Source organism: Strix uralensis, chromosome 8, assembly GCF_047716275.1.
Source record: "Strix uralensis isolate ZFMK-TIS-50842 chromosome 8, bStrUra1, whole genome shotgun sequence".
NCBI classification, from domain to species: domain Eukaryota; kingdom Metazoa; phylum Chordata; class Aves; order Strigiformes; family Strigidae; genus Strix; species Strix uralensis.
In genome coordinates this window covers 29,109,850-29,125,753 of record NC_133979.1, presented here as the reverse complement: position 1 = coordinate 29,125,753, position 15,904 = coordinate 29,109,850, and the positions used below count along the sequence as shown (strand labels likewise).

Sequence of the window (15,904 nt, the reverse complement as noted above, 5' to 3'; positions counted from 1 at the left end):
AGCTGTTCCCTTTCAGATCTTGTACTTCCATGGATTGGCAACTGGTTTCTGCTCATCTGTCCATTCAGAGTAGAACCTAAAAGAGCAGAGGTTATCCTCTTCTTAACCTCTCCCAGAAGGTCTTTCTTGACAAACAACAGTCTATCACTTACTCTCGTTAGACTGTCAAGTTACTTTTCTGAGGGAGACCAGGGAAACGGAGAATTTGCTGCCCACATAAAATGCTGAAGTGCCTGCTGGAAAAGCAGCAGACTCTTGGATACCTGTTTGTAATATCTGAGAACACTGTGTAGAATAAGTCCAAGAAAAAATGGTGGGAAAGAAGGAGTTCATACAAAACGAGTTAAAAAATCATGCTAAGTGCTGGAAGTAGTGAGGAAAGCTGACTATCATAAATGTGGAGACTTTTTCCCTCCTTTTCAGTAAGGAGAACATGGATTGATTAGGCTCACTGCAGCACTACACACAACTCTCAGGTACCAGATCATTGTTGACACTAGCAGAATCATGTGCATTTACTCTGTAAATGCTAGCCTGTGGGAGCTGCACATTTAGCATTCTTCATAACTGGAAATAGACTCTAACACTGGCTGGCCTGTCCTTACAGACACAGCCACTCTGTTTAAGCAACCTTGTTTCTTAGGAAGTGTAATGCAAATAGTTATGGTGATTCATATTAACATCACAGTGCAAATACCCTTACCGCCCTGGAGAAAGGAGAAGGAAAAGAAAATCTACCTGTGACAAACCTTAGTTGTATGACTGGGAGGTGACTTGATGTAGTTATAGAGAAAATGGTGTGAGAATCCAGAGGGGATGGATTTTGCTTTTCTTTTTTCTTCTGCAATTAATCAACTCTGAAACAGGTAGGGCCAAGACCTGGTTACTGTCCTGGAAGGAAGAAAATCAAATGTACAGGTGTTGGGTGTTGTGAGTGAGGTTTTCAAAAGCGTGAATGGGAGTTGGGAGCACAACTTCCAAGTCGTGTGAATCAAGTACACCTAATTGTCAAAATCTGGGATTCATTCAGCTGTCTAATAGTCTAAGTGCCCAGTTCAAAGCTAGCTTTCGGAGATCTCTCAGAACTTAGAGTAGCCAGACAGGCAGTTCACAAGGCTGATACATCCTGCCCATCGCAGGCCCTATGCTAGGAGTCTAGTTGTCTCTATCAGCAGTCACAGGAGTGTTCCTTTACCTGGTTCTGTCAAAGTGGTCCAAAAGAGCAGACTTGATATTTAAAGTGACTAAGTATGACTACGGCTCACAGGAGAATGACCTCTAGGAAGGGATGGCTACAAAAAAGAGTAGGTAGGCAGTAGCATCCTCCTGTCTTCACATGCAGGCACTATTTTTCAGTCTGGGAGGGAAAGCAGACAAAAGGGGATTAAAGCAATGCTCAGGAAGGAACAGCTTCCTTTTATCACAGGAGGATTTTTCTAGCTGTTAGAGCTATAAGCTGAGCTCTTGCACTTTTTGCTTCTTACCACGTTACCAGTAAGGAAGAATCTGCAACCAGCATTTTGCTGAAGAGGTGCCGGGAAGAAGGGAACCCAATGTGCTTTTTCTGTAGCAGTGTGTGCTAATAGCAGGAAGGAGAAAAAACTCATTTATGTCAATGAAGCAAACAGATGTGACCCTTAGATAGTGCTACCCTTGCTGACATTAGGTACTTGCTGACTCCTTGAATAGCCCCATTCAGATCAATGTAGCTGCTCTTGGAGCGAGGTTCTGCTCAGTGTTAATGAAGATGTCGGAATCTGTCCCACAGGGAATAAATGCGTTGAGCAAGAAGGGGCTCTTTTATAACCTCTTTCCTAGAACATGTTTGGAGGCCTACATTTGCAGCTGGTTCCTATCTCAAAGCCAGGCCAAACCAAGCCCCCCTCACCAGAAGATGCAAGCGTGCCCAGACTTTGGGAAGTTCAGCTCCAGATCCAAACATTAGGCTTGATCCAAAGTCGATAGACTCCCACTGACCTAAACAGACATTTGGCTCAAGCCTCCGTGACTTGGGCCCGTCCTGACACAAAGCAATACACCGTACACCAATACTACTGGCGTGTCCAGGCCCATGTCTGTAAGAATATGATCCTTTTTCTTTTTTTTCCTCTTGCTTTTAATTTTTTTTAGAGAGGGGATTGGTCTCAGGGAGGCATAAACTCCCTTCTTTTCCATCCCTGATTGAGTATCAAACTCCTCCGCTGAGATTTCTCCATGGAGACATTGGGTTTTCCTGGCAGGCAGGGTTGCAAACTACTCAGCGGAATGTCTGCAGCTCTGCAGCTCCAGAGGAGCCAGGAGGCTGGGCATCCCAGCCAAGGGAAATACTGCTGTCGTCCCAAAAACACTTTCATGGAGACTGAGGTGCACACTGGATTAGAGGCAGCTAAGCTGGCTTCTTGGGGTTTTTTGTTGGTTTCCTTTTTCCCCTAGAAAATCTAAAGCATGGGGAAGAGAAATCCACAGATGAGAAATCTGGGGATCCTTGTGGATGTTGCAAAATGTGGTTTGTTAATGGATCTTTTTACTTCTGGTACTTCTGGCTTGTTCAACACATACGCACACATACACACATACAGAGAATAACTTGGCAAGCTCGTGTTTTCGTGGCACAGCACCAGGAAATGGGAGTTCCCCTCCCAACAGAGAAGATCAGGGCAATGAGGCAAAGGTGGGGAATCAGACCCAGCCTGAGTCTCAGTGGAGCGCTGGCCCGAACAACTCTTACACAAATAATCTCCAGGAGCTCTGAACCCGTGCTTCATTATGGACACAGACAGTGCTGTAGAAAAAACAGACTGAAATTGCTTCTCTTTCATGGCATCTGTAGTGTAAAAACGGTTTTCGTCCAAGACATTTGTGGTCGGAAAATCCTGACACCTCATAAATTATCTTAGAGGCGCAACAAAGCTTCAAAAAGATGAAACTCAATGCTGAGGTCAGCAGGAATTTTTTTGCATCTTCTGCAGTGGAGGAGCGTTTTCAGTCTCAGGAAAACCACCACAAAAAGAGGCAGCAAGAAGCGAGAATATTTCTTGGCATGAGAGCCTCAGTGCTCAGGGGAGTAAGGCGTCTTCTATTATTTATTTTTGGCCACCTCTGTGTTCACACATCATCAGAACATGATCCAAGCGACCAGGGGCAGCCTGATGGCGAGGTGGCTGCTGCAGTTAGGTGACACTTCCAGGTCCACCCACTCAGGCTAATTACCCTTGCATAGTGCTGGGGGCTACATGGGTTGAGCACCTTCCAGGACTGGTCTGACAACACTTTATAGGTGAGGTGGGTGCAAGATAGGGGTGAAGTACTGCAAAACCACAGTAGGCTTCAGTGTGAGTTTGCGGAGAGCATGGAACAGCGTTGCGAGGAATGGTTTATGGTCTCTATCAGCTCATACCCACAAGCAGCCGGCATTTTTTAAAGCTGTTTTCCTATTCCTCTTGACTACAAATGCAAACCCACTGCTGGAGCTCTGGCTGCCCTGCTGCATGAGGCTAAGCAGGCTACTTAATCCCTCACACCTTCCCATATCTATAGCTGCCTGACAGTTTCTCTTGTTCTCTTCTTGGATATGTCTACTTTGCTATATAGAGGAGAGTTTCCTTCTTCCAGACAAGGTGGAGAAGGAGGACGCTGAGGGTGATGTCACACACAGCCCTTTTTAGCACAAGAACCTCTGCAAGGTTCTTAGTTACCACGTGTGGGTATTGGGGTGGCAACCAACTATCCTCTGCAGCACATTAAACCCCGTGTTGCTCAAAACAGAGGGAAATTGAGGTGGTGCTTGAAAGGAGAACAGACACCTGGTGTCCAGGATGATCTGTGGTTCCCCTGTTGTGGTGTGTGGCAGGAAGGACCTAGCGAAAGCCAGTTATTTCAGGAAAGAAGGGGTTTTTTTGTGGGGTGAAAAGTGGAAGAGATGTTTCTAAGAAGGCAGAGACTCCTGTCTCTGTCAGGAAGAAATCATCTGTCCCATAGAAGGCCCTGTTGCTGCTCCTGCCGGCCTGATGCCTTACATAACTGCTGCCATCCTGATCCATGCCTGGCCTTGCCCTGTGGTGCTCGTGGCAGGAGGTCTGGTGTGCTGCGTGGTGCTGGAGTTGTGCCTGCAGCCTGGTGAGGGCTGCTTGGGAACGGCAATGCCCAGGATGCGACAGCCAGCCCTCCTGCAGGGTCCCAGCGCAAGGGGGGATGCTGCCAATGTAAAGCCAGTTTTGGAGGCGGGGACACTATCCCCTGGGACAGACAGTGGGTTTTAGGGTCATTATTTATCCCCTTTACTGAGTGATCATCAAAATGGCTCCATTATAATCTGTAGCATTGCCTGTTGCTTTTATGAGTCTTATTCTGAAGAGTGAAGTTACAGAGTAAGATGTGAACTGCTTTCCATTTCTGTGGGTGGACAAAACTTTCAGATTTAAAACTTCTCTCCATATGTTCAGCCCTCTGAGTCCCTAGCAGGATCTGACCTCCCTGCCCACTTAGTAAATCAATGGTTTCTAAGGCATGTAGAACTGATTTTATGGCAGCAAGATGCATTTCACTAGATTTATGTTATTAAACTGGAGGGGGGGAAGCCTCCTTTTATTTGGGGCACTCCTTGAGTTTTACAGGCTTGTTTGAGTAAGTAATTATTTTGGTAATGCTGGGGCCTCCTTTATTGAATCGTAAATGCATCCTGAACAGCTCTCGGAATAACAAGCAGACCTTTCCCTGAAAGTCTATGGATTGCCCTGATTAGTGAATCTGAACATTAATAGTTTACTCTCCGATTAGCTTTGCTGCTGAGGGCTGCCTTGGTTCACTTCTTGGGGGCTACTCACAAGATTAAGCGTGTATGTAAATGTTTGCAGGATCGGTGCCACAAAGGAAAAAAAACAACCCAAAAGCCGTTTCTTTGGAAACATCCTCTCTGACCATGTTAGGAAAAAGGATCAGATAATTGGGATCTTTATGATGCTTATTATAAAAAATGTTCTGGAACTAGTTCAAGCACCAATCAGAAACCACATTGTTCCACTAAATCACTTTCAGATGCCATTTCAGATACAGAATACAATTACTCCTAGTTTAAAAATATAAATGTTCCCTTCATAAAACACACACACACACACAACTATTTTAATTTCTTTTATTTCTATCTGTCTTGGCTGGAGTTCAGGCCTTCCACAGATGATCTATCAACAGATTTTGTACCATTTCTTTCTGCCAGGCGTTGTGCAGAGCTGGCTGTATGGGCAGAAGAGCTCTGTGACATGGACATTAGGACTTTACATACAAAAGAGCTCTTGCACAAGCCGGGGGGCTGGAGGCCCAGGCTTGGATGTGTATGTGCTTAAGAAATCAACTCAAAGCAAAACCTGGAACAAAGATTCTGCCCAAATGCTGCATTAAAAACCCACCCGAGATGCCTGGAGGGGTTCCTGGCCTGTCATTTTTTGTTATTGGATAGCTATGGGTTTTGTGAAGCAAACTCCCTTCCCTATGTGGTGGCTGCCGCCCACGTGCTCTCCTTGTTGTTAGGAGAGCATGGAGGCCATCTGTGATGAGCTCAAACTGCGAGTCTGGCCGTGTTCATAATCGGGGGACCCACCCGCCGTCCGTGCTGTTTATGTGCGAGCACATGCTGAGGTGCAGGCAAACGGGGAGGTGTGAAAAAGCTGGAGGGGGAAAAAGCTGTTACACTGTGGGCTGGATGGGCCGTGCACCCTATGCTCGCCTGGAGTCGGCACAGCGTGAGCCCACTGCCCCGACACAGCCCCTGGTTAAGACATTTAATGTTGGCAGACACAGGCAATCTCCGTCCTTCTGATTCAACACACAGACAGGCACCTCCAGAGGGTTTCTCAGACTCTCTATAAGGTGTGACTCATTTCCTAGGAGGGAGCATCTCTGCAGAGAGGTATGGAGAGAGCCAGAATAACACGATAGCTAACCCCAGGGCTTTGCTAGGCAGTAAACTGGGTGAAAAGGGTCCCAGTCTGCCCAGCAGCAGCCCTGGGGCAGGCTCCTGAGCCTTGTGCTTTCATGGTGTAGCTGCCAGGCTGCACAGAGGACTTTTCTGCTTCACCAGAGCACTGTGCTGCCTCCGGGTTGGGACTGTCTGGGACATTTCTAATGGAAAGCTTTCCTCGTCGTCAGGAAATTGTCCTTCGTCATTGCTGAAATCCTTCTCAAGAATGGTTCTGTTTTGGTGAGCCCTGCCCCAGCCACGAGTCTGCGGGAGCGCAGCCTGCTCTCCTGCCAGCCGGCTGCGTTGTTTTCCAGGGCTTGGGGCCCCTGTGCTGCGTTCAATCCTGCTGTGGGATGGGAAGCCCACAGACACCCGGAGTGTTGCCCCAGAATCCAGACAAACCCCCCAGAGATGCCAACCCCCAACAACCTGGCAAGAAGCCCTGGGAACCTGGGATCAAAACAGGAATAACAAGGCTTAGCTTTCTACCCCAAGGCTAGGGATACTTGAGGATGCTGCCATCTTTCAGACACTCCACGGGCTGTCCTTTTTTTTTTCTTTTTCTGGGGCAAACAGAGGGATTTCTCAGCATCAGGGCAACGTGAGAATCCTGAGGGCTGCATTTTGGAAAAATTTATATGGAAACATTTTCATACTTTCCAAAACAAAAGATGCTAAAGGGTTTGTTACTAAGGGAAAATTCCTCCACTAGTTTTGCAAAGGCTGAGATTTCTGAGTTTCCTTAGCGCTGCTCATGGGTTCTTTAGGAGGGCTTTATCCCTGCCATTGAGAGGAATGGCCTTTGAACTCAGTGGTAGCTTAAATACAATGTGTGAAATCCTGGCCCCAAGGAAAGCAGTGGACTTCTAATGGCTTACACCAGCAAGTGATAGGAGGAACTCAGCCATGGACCATTAGCTGACATTGCTTGGGCCTCATGGTGGAGTAAGGGATCTGCTCTGAGCCAAACTCTTGGCTGGGATGACCAAAGACAACTTTGCTCCTCTGTCTCCGATGGCTGGGAAGTAAAGTTTGAATGGAGAACAAAGCCATTTCTGAAGAATGGATGTTTAGGCTGATGTATGAGTTGAAGCGTTTTATAACAGTCTGAAATAAATCTGAGAGAGGGGATTTTCAGAAGCACAGGCTGTTCTTCCTACCACCAGTGACTGATTTTGCAGTCAGAGCAGAGTCAGGCTGATGCAAGGTGACTGTGGAAATTTGACCCTCAGTGCTCAGGATTTTTAGTGTTTCTGGCCAGAAAACTGGAGCTCTTGCTGAGATGTGATTACTTCTGTGATGTTTCGTTGTTACAATAGAGTCATAGAGCCTCATTCAAAGGAGCCCCTGGTACCTTGCTGCATCCCTAAAGAACATGCGAGAGATTTTCGATCCAACGGGGCAATACCCAACCCAAGTCAAGGACAGCTCACAATCCCATTCAATGAGTATTTTTAAATTATTACATATTAGTGTCATTAATCACTTTGTTCTTCAGCAAGATGGCTGTGGCCTTTGCTGCAACATGCTGATTTCTATTTAAAAGAGATGTTGCTGACAAATGTTTCATAACCTTTGCATTATGATGTGCTTCTTACCTCAGGGATGCAAGTTCGCTCTGCAAACAGGAAACATTTTTCACAGATGATATGGGGAAATGTTACAGATCCTGATGTTGCTAACTAGAGAGGCATTATTAGGTTTGGGGCTATTCATCAGGCACTAGTCATTGATACGTGTGTGATTATTCAAACCTTTCAGGTTTTCTGTTCTTCAAGATTATATTCCTAGCCCTTCTGATAACAGCAAAATTTCTAGCATGAGACAACTGCACCTGAAAGCCTAAAATAACCTAGAAAACCAGTGAAAACGTGTCACATTTCCTGTTCTTTTTTCTCTTTTTCTTTCTCCTCTTCCTTTTCGTGCCTGCCTCCTGATTCAATACTGAGGTTTGGCAGCATAGAATACTGCAGTGGGAAGAGAGCCAAGATTGTTTGTGCAGACGGGTTTAAGCTGCAATATCAAAGGTGCAGCTCCAGCCTAGGATCCAAATGTCACCAGAATTTGGTTTCTGTTCGTTCTAATGGTTGGGCTTGAGCTCTCCTGCACAACAAAGAAAGCTTAATTCACCTACATGGAGGTGTGGAAAACCAAGTGTCAGTAGTTATTAGCGGCAGTGGGACAAGTGCCGTGTTTCTAGGTATGCCTCTTCTGGGGCTCACTCCTCATTCCATGGTAACATTGAAAATGCCAGAGGAAGCAGAAGCAGCAGGAGCAGAGGTAATGGGCTCAGAATGGTGCCAGAATGCCACGGGTGAGTTTCCTTGCAAGCTGCCCATGGAGAGGGCCCGTCAGCATGCACCAGCAGAGCCATATTTCATTTGCACATAAGAACCTGGGCTTGTCCTGGGAGGCTGCGTAAGAAATGAGGCTCCATGGTCGGTGCGAAACCAATAACAAATACTGCGTTCCCTCCTACCAAGAGATCAGAGCACAGCGGGGTGCCTGCAGCAGAGGAAAGCTGGGACAAGCACAGAACAGCAAGGATATTTGTTAGTTCTTCATTGTATCTCTTACCAAGCGTAACTAACCTCACCACCATCAGTAGGGATTGTGACCATGGAATGAACCCAGCTCCGGGACCTACTGGACATTTTTCATTAGAAGATTTTTAAACAAGACATGTTATTTTTTGTGCAAACATTAAAAAGTACCTGGTTTGAGTATTTTTTCTGGAGAAATGTAAAATAAAGAAAACCCAGTTTTGCCCAAAATGAAACATTTTTATAATGCAAGAAAGTTCTGTTTCAACAGTTTTTGAGTGTTCTGAAATTTCATGTTTTTCAATATGAAATGTATTTGGTTATATTTTTTGAATGTTTCAGAAAATCATTGTCAAAGTGGAACACGTGTGCTCATATATCTATCAATATAATTTGACTATGAGAAGCTCATTTTCAAAATATTACCTTATCACCAATATAATTTTTTTTTTTCTCACTCTGGAAGAGCAAAGGAATTCAAAATCATGGAAAAAGCTCATGATATGGAGGACCAGAAAGAAGAGGAAGGCAGGCAACAGTGAGGATAAAGAGAGGAGAAGGCTTTAGGAAGGAAACAGAGGGCATTCAGTAAAGAACCACCAAGGTTTAAAATGGAGAAAAGCAGACGAAGCTGCTTGCAGGATAGATTCCCTGATGTGGAGAATCACAGAATCGTCTAGGTTGGAAAAGACTGTGAAGATCATCCAGTCCAACCATTAACCTCACACTGACAGTTCCCAACTACACCATATCCCTAAGTGCTATGTCAACCCGACTCTTAAACACCTCCAGGGATGGGGACTCCACCACTGCCCTGGGCAGTCCATTCCAACGTCTAACAACCCATTCTGTAAAAAAAATGCTTCCTAATGTCTAGTCTAAACCTTCCCTGGCGCAACTTGAGGCCATTACCTCTTGTCCTGTTGCTTACTACTTGGTTAAAGAGACTCAAAGAAGTCCTGCATACTCTGGATACTCCACAGCCCTTGACCCAAGTTCAAGGTCTGGTTTGCATGAGGTGGTATCAGAGCTCCTGGGTTCAGGATGTTCAGGGAAGGCCCCCAAAGGACGCAGTGCTGTAGGCTCAGGAAACCTAAGCGCACTGTTCCTGTGCACTCTGGGAGCCTGGAGATCATCCAGAATAGGGGCAGAGCCTAGCTTGCAGCCCAATGACTTCTCCATGGCCAAATACCAGAGCAGGGCTGACAACCGAGGAGGATGAAGCTGACACGCTTTACTCCCAGCACCTCTCTGTCACTGGCAGGCAAACCTGTCCCCAAGGGCAAATTCTGCAGAGCCAGCTGCAGCCATCCCCCTCTGCAAAACACGCACACAGTGTGGGGTTTCAGAGGCTTGCAGGGGCCTTGAAAACCACCTCTTGGGTGTGCTCCAATCTTGAGTAAACACTTCAAGGACAACACCGAGGTCCCCTGCCTCTCAGGCAGCACGAGCCAAAGTGATAAAAATTGAAATAAAAACCCCAAAACAAAGACAGAAGAAAGGGGGAGGCCCAAAGGGCTAAGGATGTGGGTACTGCTGGGCTTAATTGTCTTCTTCCTTGCTCTGCAAGGAGGAATGTTGCTGGGACAGCATTGCTGTCTTTTGGATTGTTACTGGTTGGGGGTTTTAAAATATTTTTTTCTTCCCCCAAAGCAAACAGGCAAGTGACATAAAGCAAATGGAATTGCAGTTCTGAAGCCGGGAAAGTCAGAGATGATCCCAGACTGCAAAATCCAGATCTGGGTTTTGAACTCCCTGTGTAGCACAAGGCCGTGGAGGCCTTCAGCTGGGCTAGGTCTGCCACGTGGAAGAGGGGGCGAGCAGCCAACTTCAGAGTCAGGTTCAGGTTTGGATTCTGAAACAAACCTCCCTCACCGAAAGTTCAGGGTTGTTCCCGGAGGCTCAGGAGGGAACAGCCAATTCCAGCCCTTCTCCTCTAACAGGTCTTGGACTTACTGTAACAATTCATCTGGGCCCCTAATGAGGAGAGCCGTCTTCTTTGTGATGACAGTTAAATATGTGCTCAGGCTCATTCCTTAATCAAAGGTTTACATTATATTAGGCTTAAATTATTTCTGTACTGTGGGTGCACCCTGATTTTACAAACCTTGCAGGCTATTCTGGTTTGGAACATGTGGAGAACTTCTAAAGACCGTTGAATTAAAGCAGGTAGATGTCTTCTCACAACCTGCGACCTCGTTTCCATTATCAGCCTTGAATCCACACGATTGACTTGTTCTACAGGGGTGTGAGGGGCTGGAAACATCTGGGAATTACACACAAAACAAAAGCCTTGAGCTCCAATAATGACTGCAAATCTGTGATTGCTCCTTGGTTTGAAAGCTGGAATTCTCCCCAGACTCATGGGCTGACTGGACTGTCCATCGAATGGTTGGAAAGGAAGCAGTTATGATTTGATCAATATTTCAAGCAAATCAGTGAGGTCGATTAAAAGTAAACTCTGAGAGCATGTTCACATTGTGGATTAGCTGCAAAAGAGACTGCTTCGAGCTCTTAAGCTGGGAAAAAGCATTACAAGTCAGTCACGCCTCCTCATCCTCATGGTCTCCACAGGCACACAGTTGAAGGGCAGTTCAAGGAGATGGAGCTGGTACGCACAAAGTAACCCCAGAGTCCGTGATTGACTCGGGTCAGTGAAAGAGGAGTAAAGGGAGTGCAGTTACTGGGTAGGAAATAGGGTCCGTGAAGCATGCAGGGATTTCAGACACTGGGATTTTTTGCAACATTTATTGGAACAGACAGGCTAAGAGCGCTGAGGGATAAAGGATCCCAAATCAAACAGCCTAATTGGTCTCAAATGGAGTGACTAAGGAACTCTCTCCATTCCAAAATGGGTCGAATTGCATTTTAGAAGGAGATCTCTGAAATTTGAGTGGGAGGCCTGGATAGAAAAACGAATGGATGAACTCATAATTGACATGGATTCCATTATGGCTAATACCTGTGTCAGAGCTGCCACCGAATATGGCCTGCATATCCAGTCTGGGGGAATTCCCTTTAGAGATGTGACCCAGGTGAAGCAGACTATTTGCCATGAGCCTGTGAGGAACTGAGCCTTTAATTGCAAACATATGGCTGGGTAACTTTCCAGCAAGTGAAAACTGGGGGATAGGTAGAGACCTGCTCTGAAACAGATGATCCAGAAGGGCTTTCACTATCTCCAATCCTCATAGTGGGTTTCTGTGCTCTCATACCACTTTATGCTGAACAGAAAATGGTAAAGAAAGGAAACATGATATCAAAATACAATGTTGGCACAAATAGCCCAGTGACTTCAGGAAGAATGAGGGTGAAATTAAGTTTCCTGCAATTTCACTTTGACGTAGTTCCTTGTTTGTGTCTTCTAAAAGGCAGCTGTCTGATCTTCAGGTTGCTCCTGTCCTAGAGAAGACATGAGGGGGCTTGTGTTGTGAACAGTTCTGCCTGGAGTCAATTCCAATCTGAGAAGATGGCATGAAGGACAAGATCATCACCCACTTGTGATGGGGACAAGTGTAGCTGCTTAAATTGCCCGTCCTGGTGTTCAGCAAGTAGGGTAAGTGCACTGCAGCAAGGAGGACCTGGGCACCAGCTCCTGTATCTGATTGCTTCCAGGGACAATAGGGAACACCTCTGCCCCCACATCCAGGATCAGGATCAACAAGGTGTATGAGCACAGGCGGACCTACAAGGTAGCTGAGGCAAAGACCAAGGGCAAGGGCCCAAGTTTAAAGGTGGCTCCCACGTGAGGTGGGGAAGGGCACTGTAGAGACTGCTCACAGTTATTTCACGTTGCTTTTCACAGCAGTTGGATCCCAGCTTGCAGTTGCACTGTATCAGAGCTGGCCTGCAGTGCAGGCAGCCAAACCCCGAGGAAAGGGGAGAGGCTGCAGAGCTTGTCAGTGTACTCGGGGCCTTGGGAATGCAGACTGTGGGGTTCATCTTGTCTGTTGTTACCTCTTCTGACTGTCCTGAAGTTTTTCCATGCTTTAGAATAACTTTAATACTAGGAAGTCCATGTTTGTTTGTGCTTTCCTCTGGGACCTGAAAACACGTCCTTATGCATAATGAGGGACGTAGAACTGTTATCCTGGGTGACTGGGAAAGAGCAAAGGGGGCTGTGGGCTGGCATTGATCACAAGAACAGAAGGGATGAGCTCAAGGGAGTTTTCTTTTCTGAAAGTGTTTTTGTTTGTCAGATGGCCTTGACAGGACAAGAACTTAACAAGACAACAGTTACCTTGTGGTAGCTAGACAGGACTGTAGCTGAGTCGGTCAAGTTTTGTTAGGTTGCACAGCATCTTCTGGGTGTGGCTTGAGAGAGGCAGCTCCTTAGTATTGCAGATGGCCAGTCCACAGGGAACTTGGGCCTTTTTAGTGCTGGAGTTGTTTGACTCCTGAGTGTTGGAGGCTCAAGTCCTGGAGTGAATCAAGCCACGCCTGTACTTGCTGTGGAGAAGGGATTTCTCCTTCCTTGAGCAGGTATCCAAGTAAGGCGAGCAGAAAATTGAATGTCAGATGGGAGGTTGGCTTTTGGAAGAGAACCAAAGATAAGTTTGAACAAATATGACAACCTGTGAGTGTGGGTTTTGTGTCCATAACTACACTCTTCCATGTGACCTAAATATTAAGGTTTGAAGAGGCAAAGATTGTTAGTAACGTACAGCCTAATTGCTGCTTTGTGATGATATTTAGCAGTTCACACAGGCCAAAGCACCAGTTTGGGTCAGGATAATTTTTTTAAGAGCAGTGTCTGGGACATCTGTGGCAAAGGCACTGGTTACGCTGAGTAGTCCTGAGAATGAAACCAAGAAAAGTTGGGTCTGCAAAAACTGAGGCATTTAACAGTAAATATTCCCTAAACCAGTGACCACATGTCTGAAAAGGAAGATTTATGCAAAACGGGAAGGGAAGTTTCATAACAGCACTCTGTAATAAAATAACAACAGTGACATATGCACAGATATACACACACACTCATTCCAGATAAGATCAAATATCCAACATCCAAAGATGAAACACTTTTCTATTTATTTTTCTCCTTCTGACTATGAAATATGCTTTTTCTTGGACTGACAGTTCCAGGCAGAAATGCTGTAGAGAATTCTTTCAGTCACTGCTGGGGGTGAGCTCTCTCCTTTGCCTGTACCAATGTATGTACCCCAGGTCTTTCTTGCCTGTTACTCTTCTTGCATATCCCAGTTCTCCTGCCCCTCAAGTCCTGCTCTCTTTGCTCTCTGCATCCCTTTCCAGGACACTGGAATGCATCTCTACTTCACTGTTCTGTTGTCAGTGATTTTAGCAGATAACAGACTGGAACGGAACCATCAGAGCAACAGTGGGATCTGTTGGAAGGGAGGAAATGCAGAAAGGAGAGAGAAAAGGAGGTAAAAAGATAGAAGTGAAAGGGAGGGGAAGTGAGAGGGGAAGGTGGAGAAGGAAGAGAAGGAAAGGGTAGAAAAAGGGTCCCAAAGAATGATAAATTACTTTTCTAAGCCATGTTATATATGGCCTAATTTATAGTAAATTGAAATATTGTTAATCTATAAAGGCTGTATTGTTCTCTTTTTCTGTTGGCCAACTAGTGCTGACGTAAGCAGGAACTCTGCTCTGGGCTGAAGAAGGCGAGAGCCTAGCAAGCAAGCCTGGCGCCCAGACTGGAGCTGGAAGTGGGTTTTGGCCTCTGCTACAGAAAGACTTTGAGGACTCAGACTTAGAGGAACCCAGGGAATGTGAGGCTGTTGGGCAAGCTTCTGATAGGACCTTTTAGTCAGTGTTTCTCCTACAAAAGCTAATAAAAATACATCTTTAAATCTCTTCCAGGAAGATGTCAGAGCTCTCCTGCAGAGTTAACATGCCCAACACAGAGACCAACATAGTCATTATAGGGTAAGGCACAGGGGTTTAAGTCCTACTAGGAGTTCGTATATCCTGCAAGCTTACTAAAGGAGGTGCTGCTTATTCTATGATGGGTACAAATGTAAGTGTGTGTGTGTGTATATAACTGTGTATAAGCTTATGCAGCTATCTGTTTTCTCCCAATAATTCAGTAGTTCTGCCTTTGGCTTTGCAGACTCCAGGATCCTGGCCAGCTGGAGCAAGAGAGGCTGCCAAGTCCGTCAGGTTGATGGAGCCAGCAGGCTGCTCCACCTGACTGTCTGGAAGCATTCTTTTGCTCTCTTGGGAGGTTCCCAGCGCGTCTCCATTTCCTCTGAAAGAAGGTTCACCCATGACTGCCAGCATCTCCGTCGGGTCTTCTTTCCATGGGTGCTGCCACTGCAAAACCCAGAGACCCATGGCTCTTCTTAGCACTGTTTTAGCCATCTCCCAGCTGCACAAGCCCTGAAAATTTCCAAAATGTAGCTAATGAAGCAAATGAAAAGACATAGGCTCTTGGCTAGTGCTATAGCTGCTTTATAGAGGTAGAGGGGATGGGCTTCTCAAAAAATCCTCATATATCTCACAACCTGGTGAAGACAACAACAAACCATATTTTTCTGTTCTTTTAAAGGAAAAGAACTTCTTTGTCAACAGCTGAGAAGATCCTGAAGAATCCCGAGGTGCGTGAGGAGGTAACAAGAAGACAGCTGAAATTTATGTTATTTTAAGTTTCTATGCTAATCTCAAGAATGATCGTGCTGAGAAAGTAAATCCTTTGCAAATGCTCATGAATCTCTGGTATTCAGGTGCCCTGCAGGAGAGATGCAGAGACACAGAAAAGATTTTCAGCACTTGATCTCAGCATGTGGTTCTCATCTGGTGCTGTGTTCTGTCTGTTCCTTGCCTAGGACAGTGTTCAGAACAAGTGGGGTTTTCAAAAGTGATTCGCATAGGGGAGAGCAAGAATATTCCTGTTTTCCCCCCTGCCCAGGCTAAACAGACTGCTCCAACTGCACCTCCTCTTCTGGGTCCTCCTCCCAAGTACAGGTGAAGGATGTTTTTTCACAAGACTTGGAAGCTGAGGCTTGTACATCGCTTGCATTGACAGTTCTGTTATCCATCTGGAGTCATGCCCTGCTGTTGCTCTGTCTGAGAGATAGCGTTGTCTCTTACTGTGTTTCAGGCTCATTTTACACCCGAAAGTGCTATCCTACGTGCGTACGTAGCAGTGAGGTGGAGCCCCGAAACAGGAGAGAGGGACAGCAGAGAAAAAGAAGAGGTGGAAAAAAGCACCAGCAACAACCCGAGGAAGTTCAGTGAATGCGTAAGCAGTACCATCAATGTGTGCTTGTGAAATGCATAGTAGGAGAGAGTAGCCTTACTGGTTCTGGCTGACTCAAACAATAGGTCTCTTTTACCTGTCACTAACATGTGAGGTGTTCACCCTGGCCAGGAAATCTGTCACTTTTTGTCCAGTTCACTGTAGCTTGTCGCACACAGAAAAGACATGCAACTCCATGCTCTTTCT

General features: G+C 46.0%; 1 protein-coding gene across 8 annotated transcripts in view; it reads left to right on the top strand.

Moving 5' to 3' along the window:
• The window catches only part of LOC141946689 (uncharacterized), a 39,675-nt gene that overhangs the window by 7,973 nt on the left and 15,798 nt on the right, over positions 1–15,904 (top strand). For 5 of the 8 annotated variants that reach the window (XM_074876894.1, XM_074876886.1, XM_074876893.1 and 2 more), the window contains exons 6-8: positions 14,320–14,385; positions 15,008–15,068; positions 15,560–15,700. In XM_074876894.1, the coding sequence (XP_074732995.1) occupies positions 14,320–14,385; positions 15,008–15,068; positions 15,560–15,700 (268 nt within the window). Of the gene's footprint in view, positions 1–11,867; positions 12,053–14,319; positions 14,386–15,007; positions 15,069–15,559; positions 15,701–15,904 lie in introns of all 8 variants that reach the window. The other 3 variants (XM_074876892.1, XM_074876891.1, XM_074876890.1) reach the window with 3 other exon arrangements.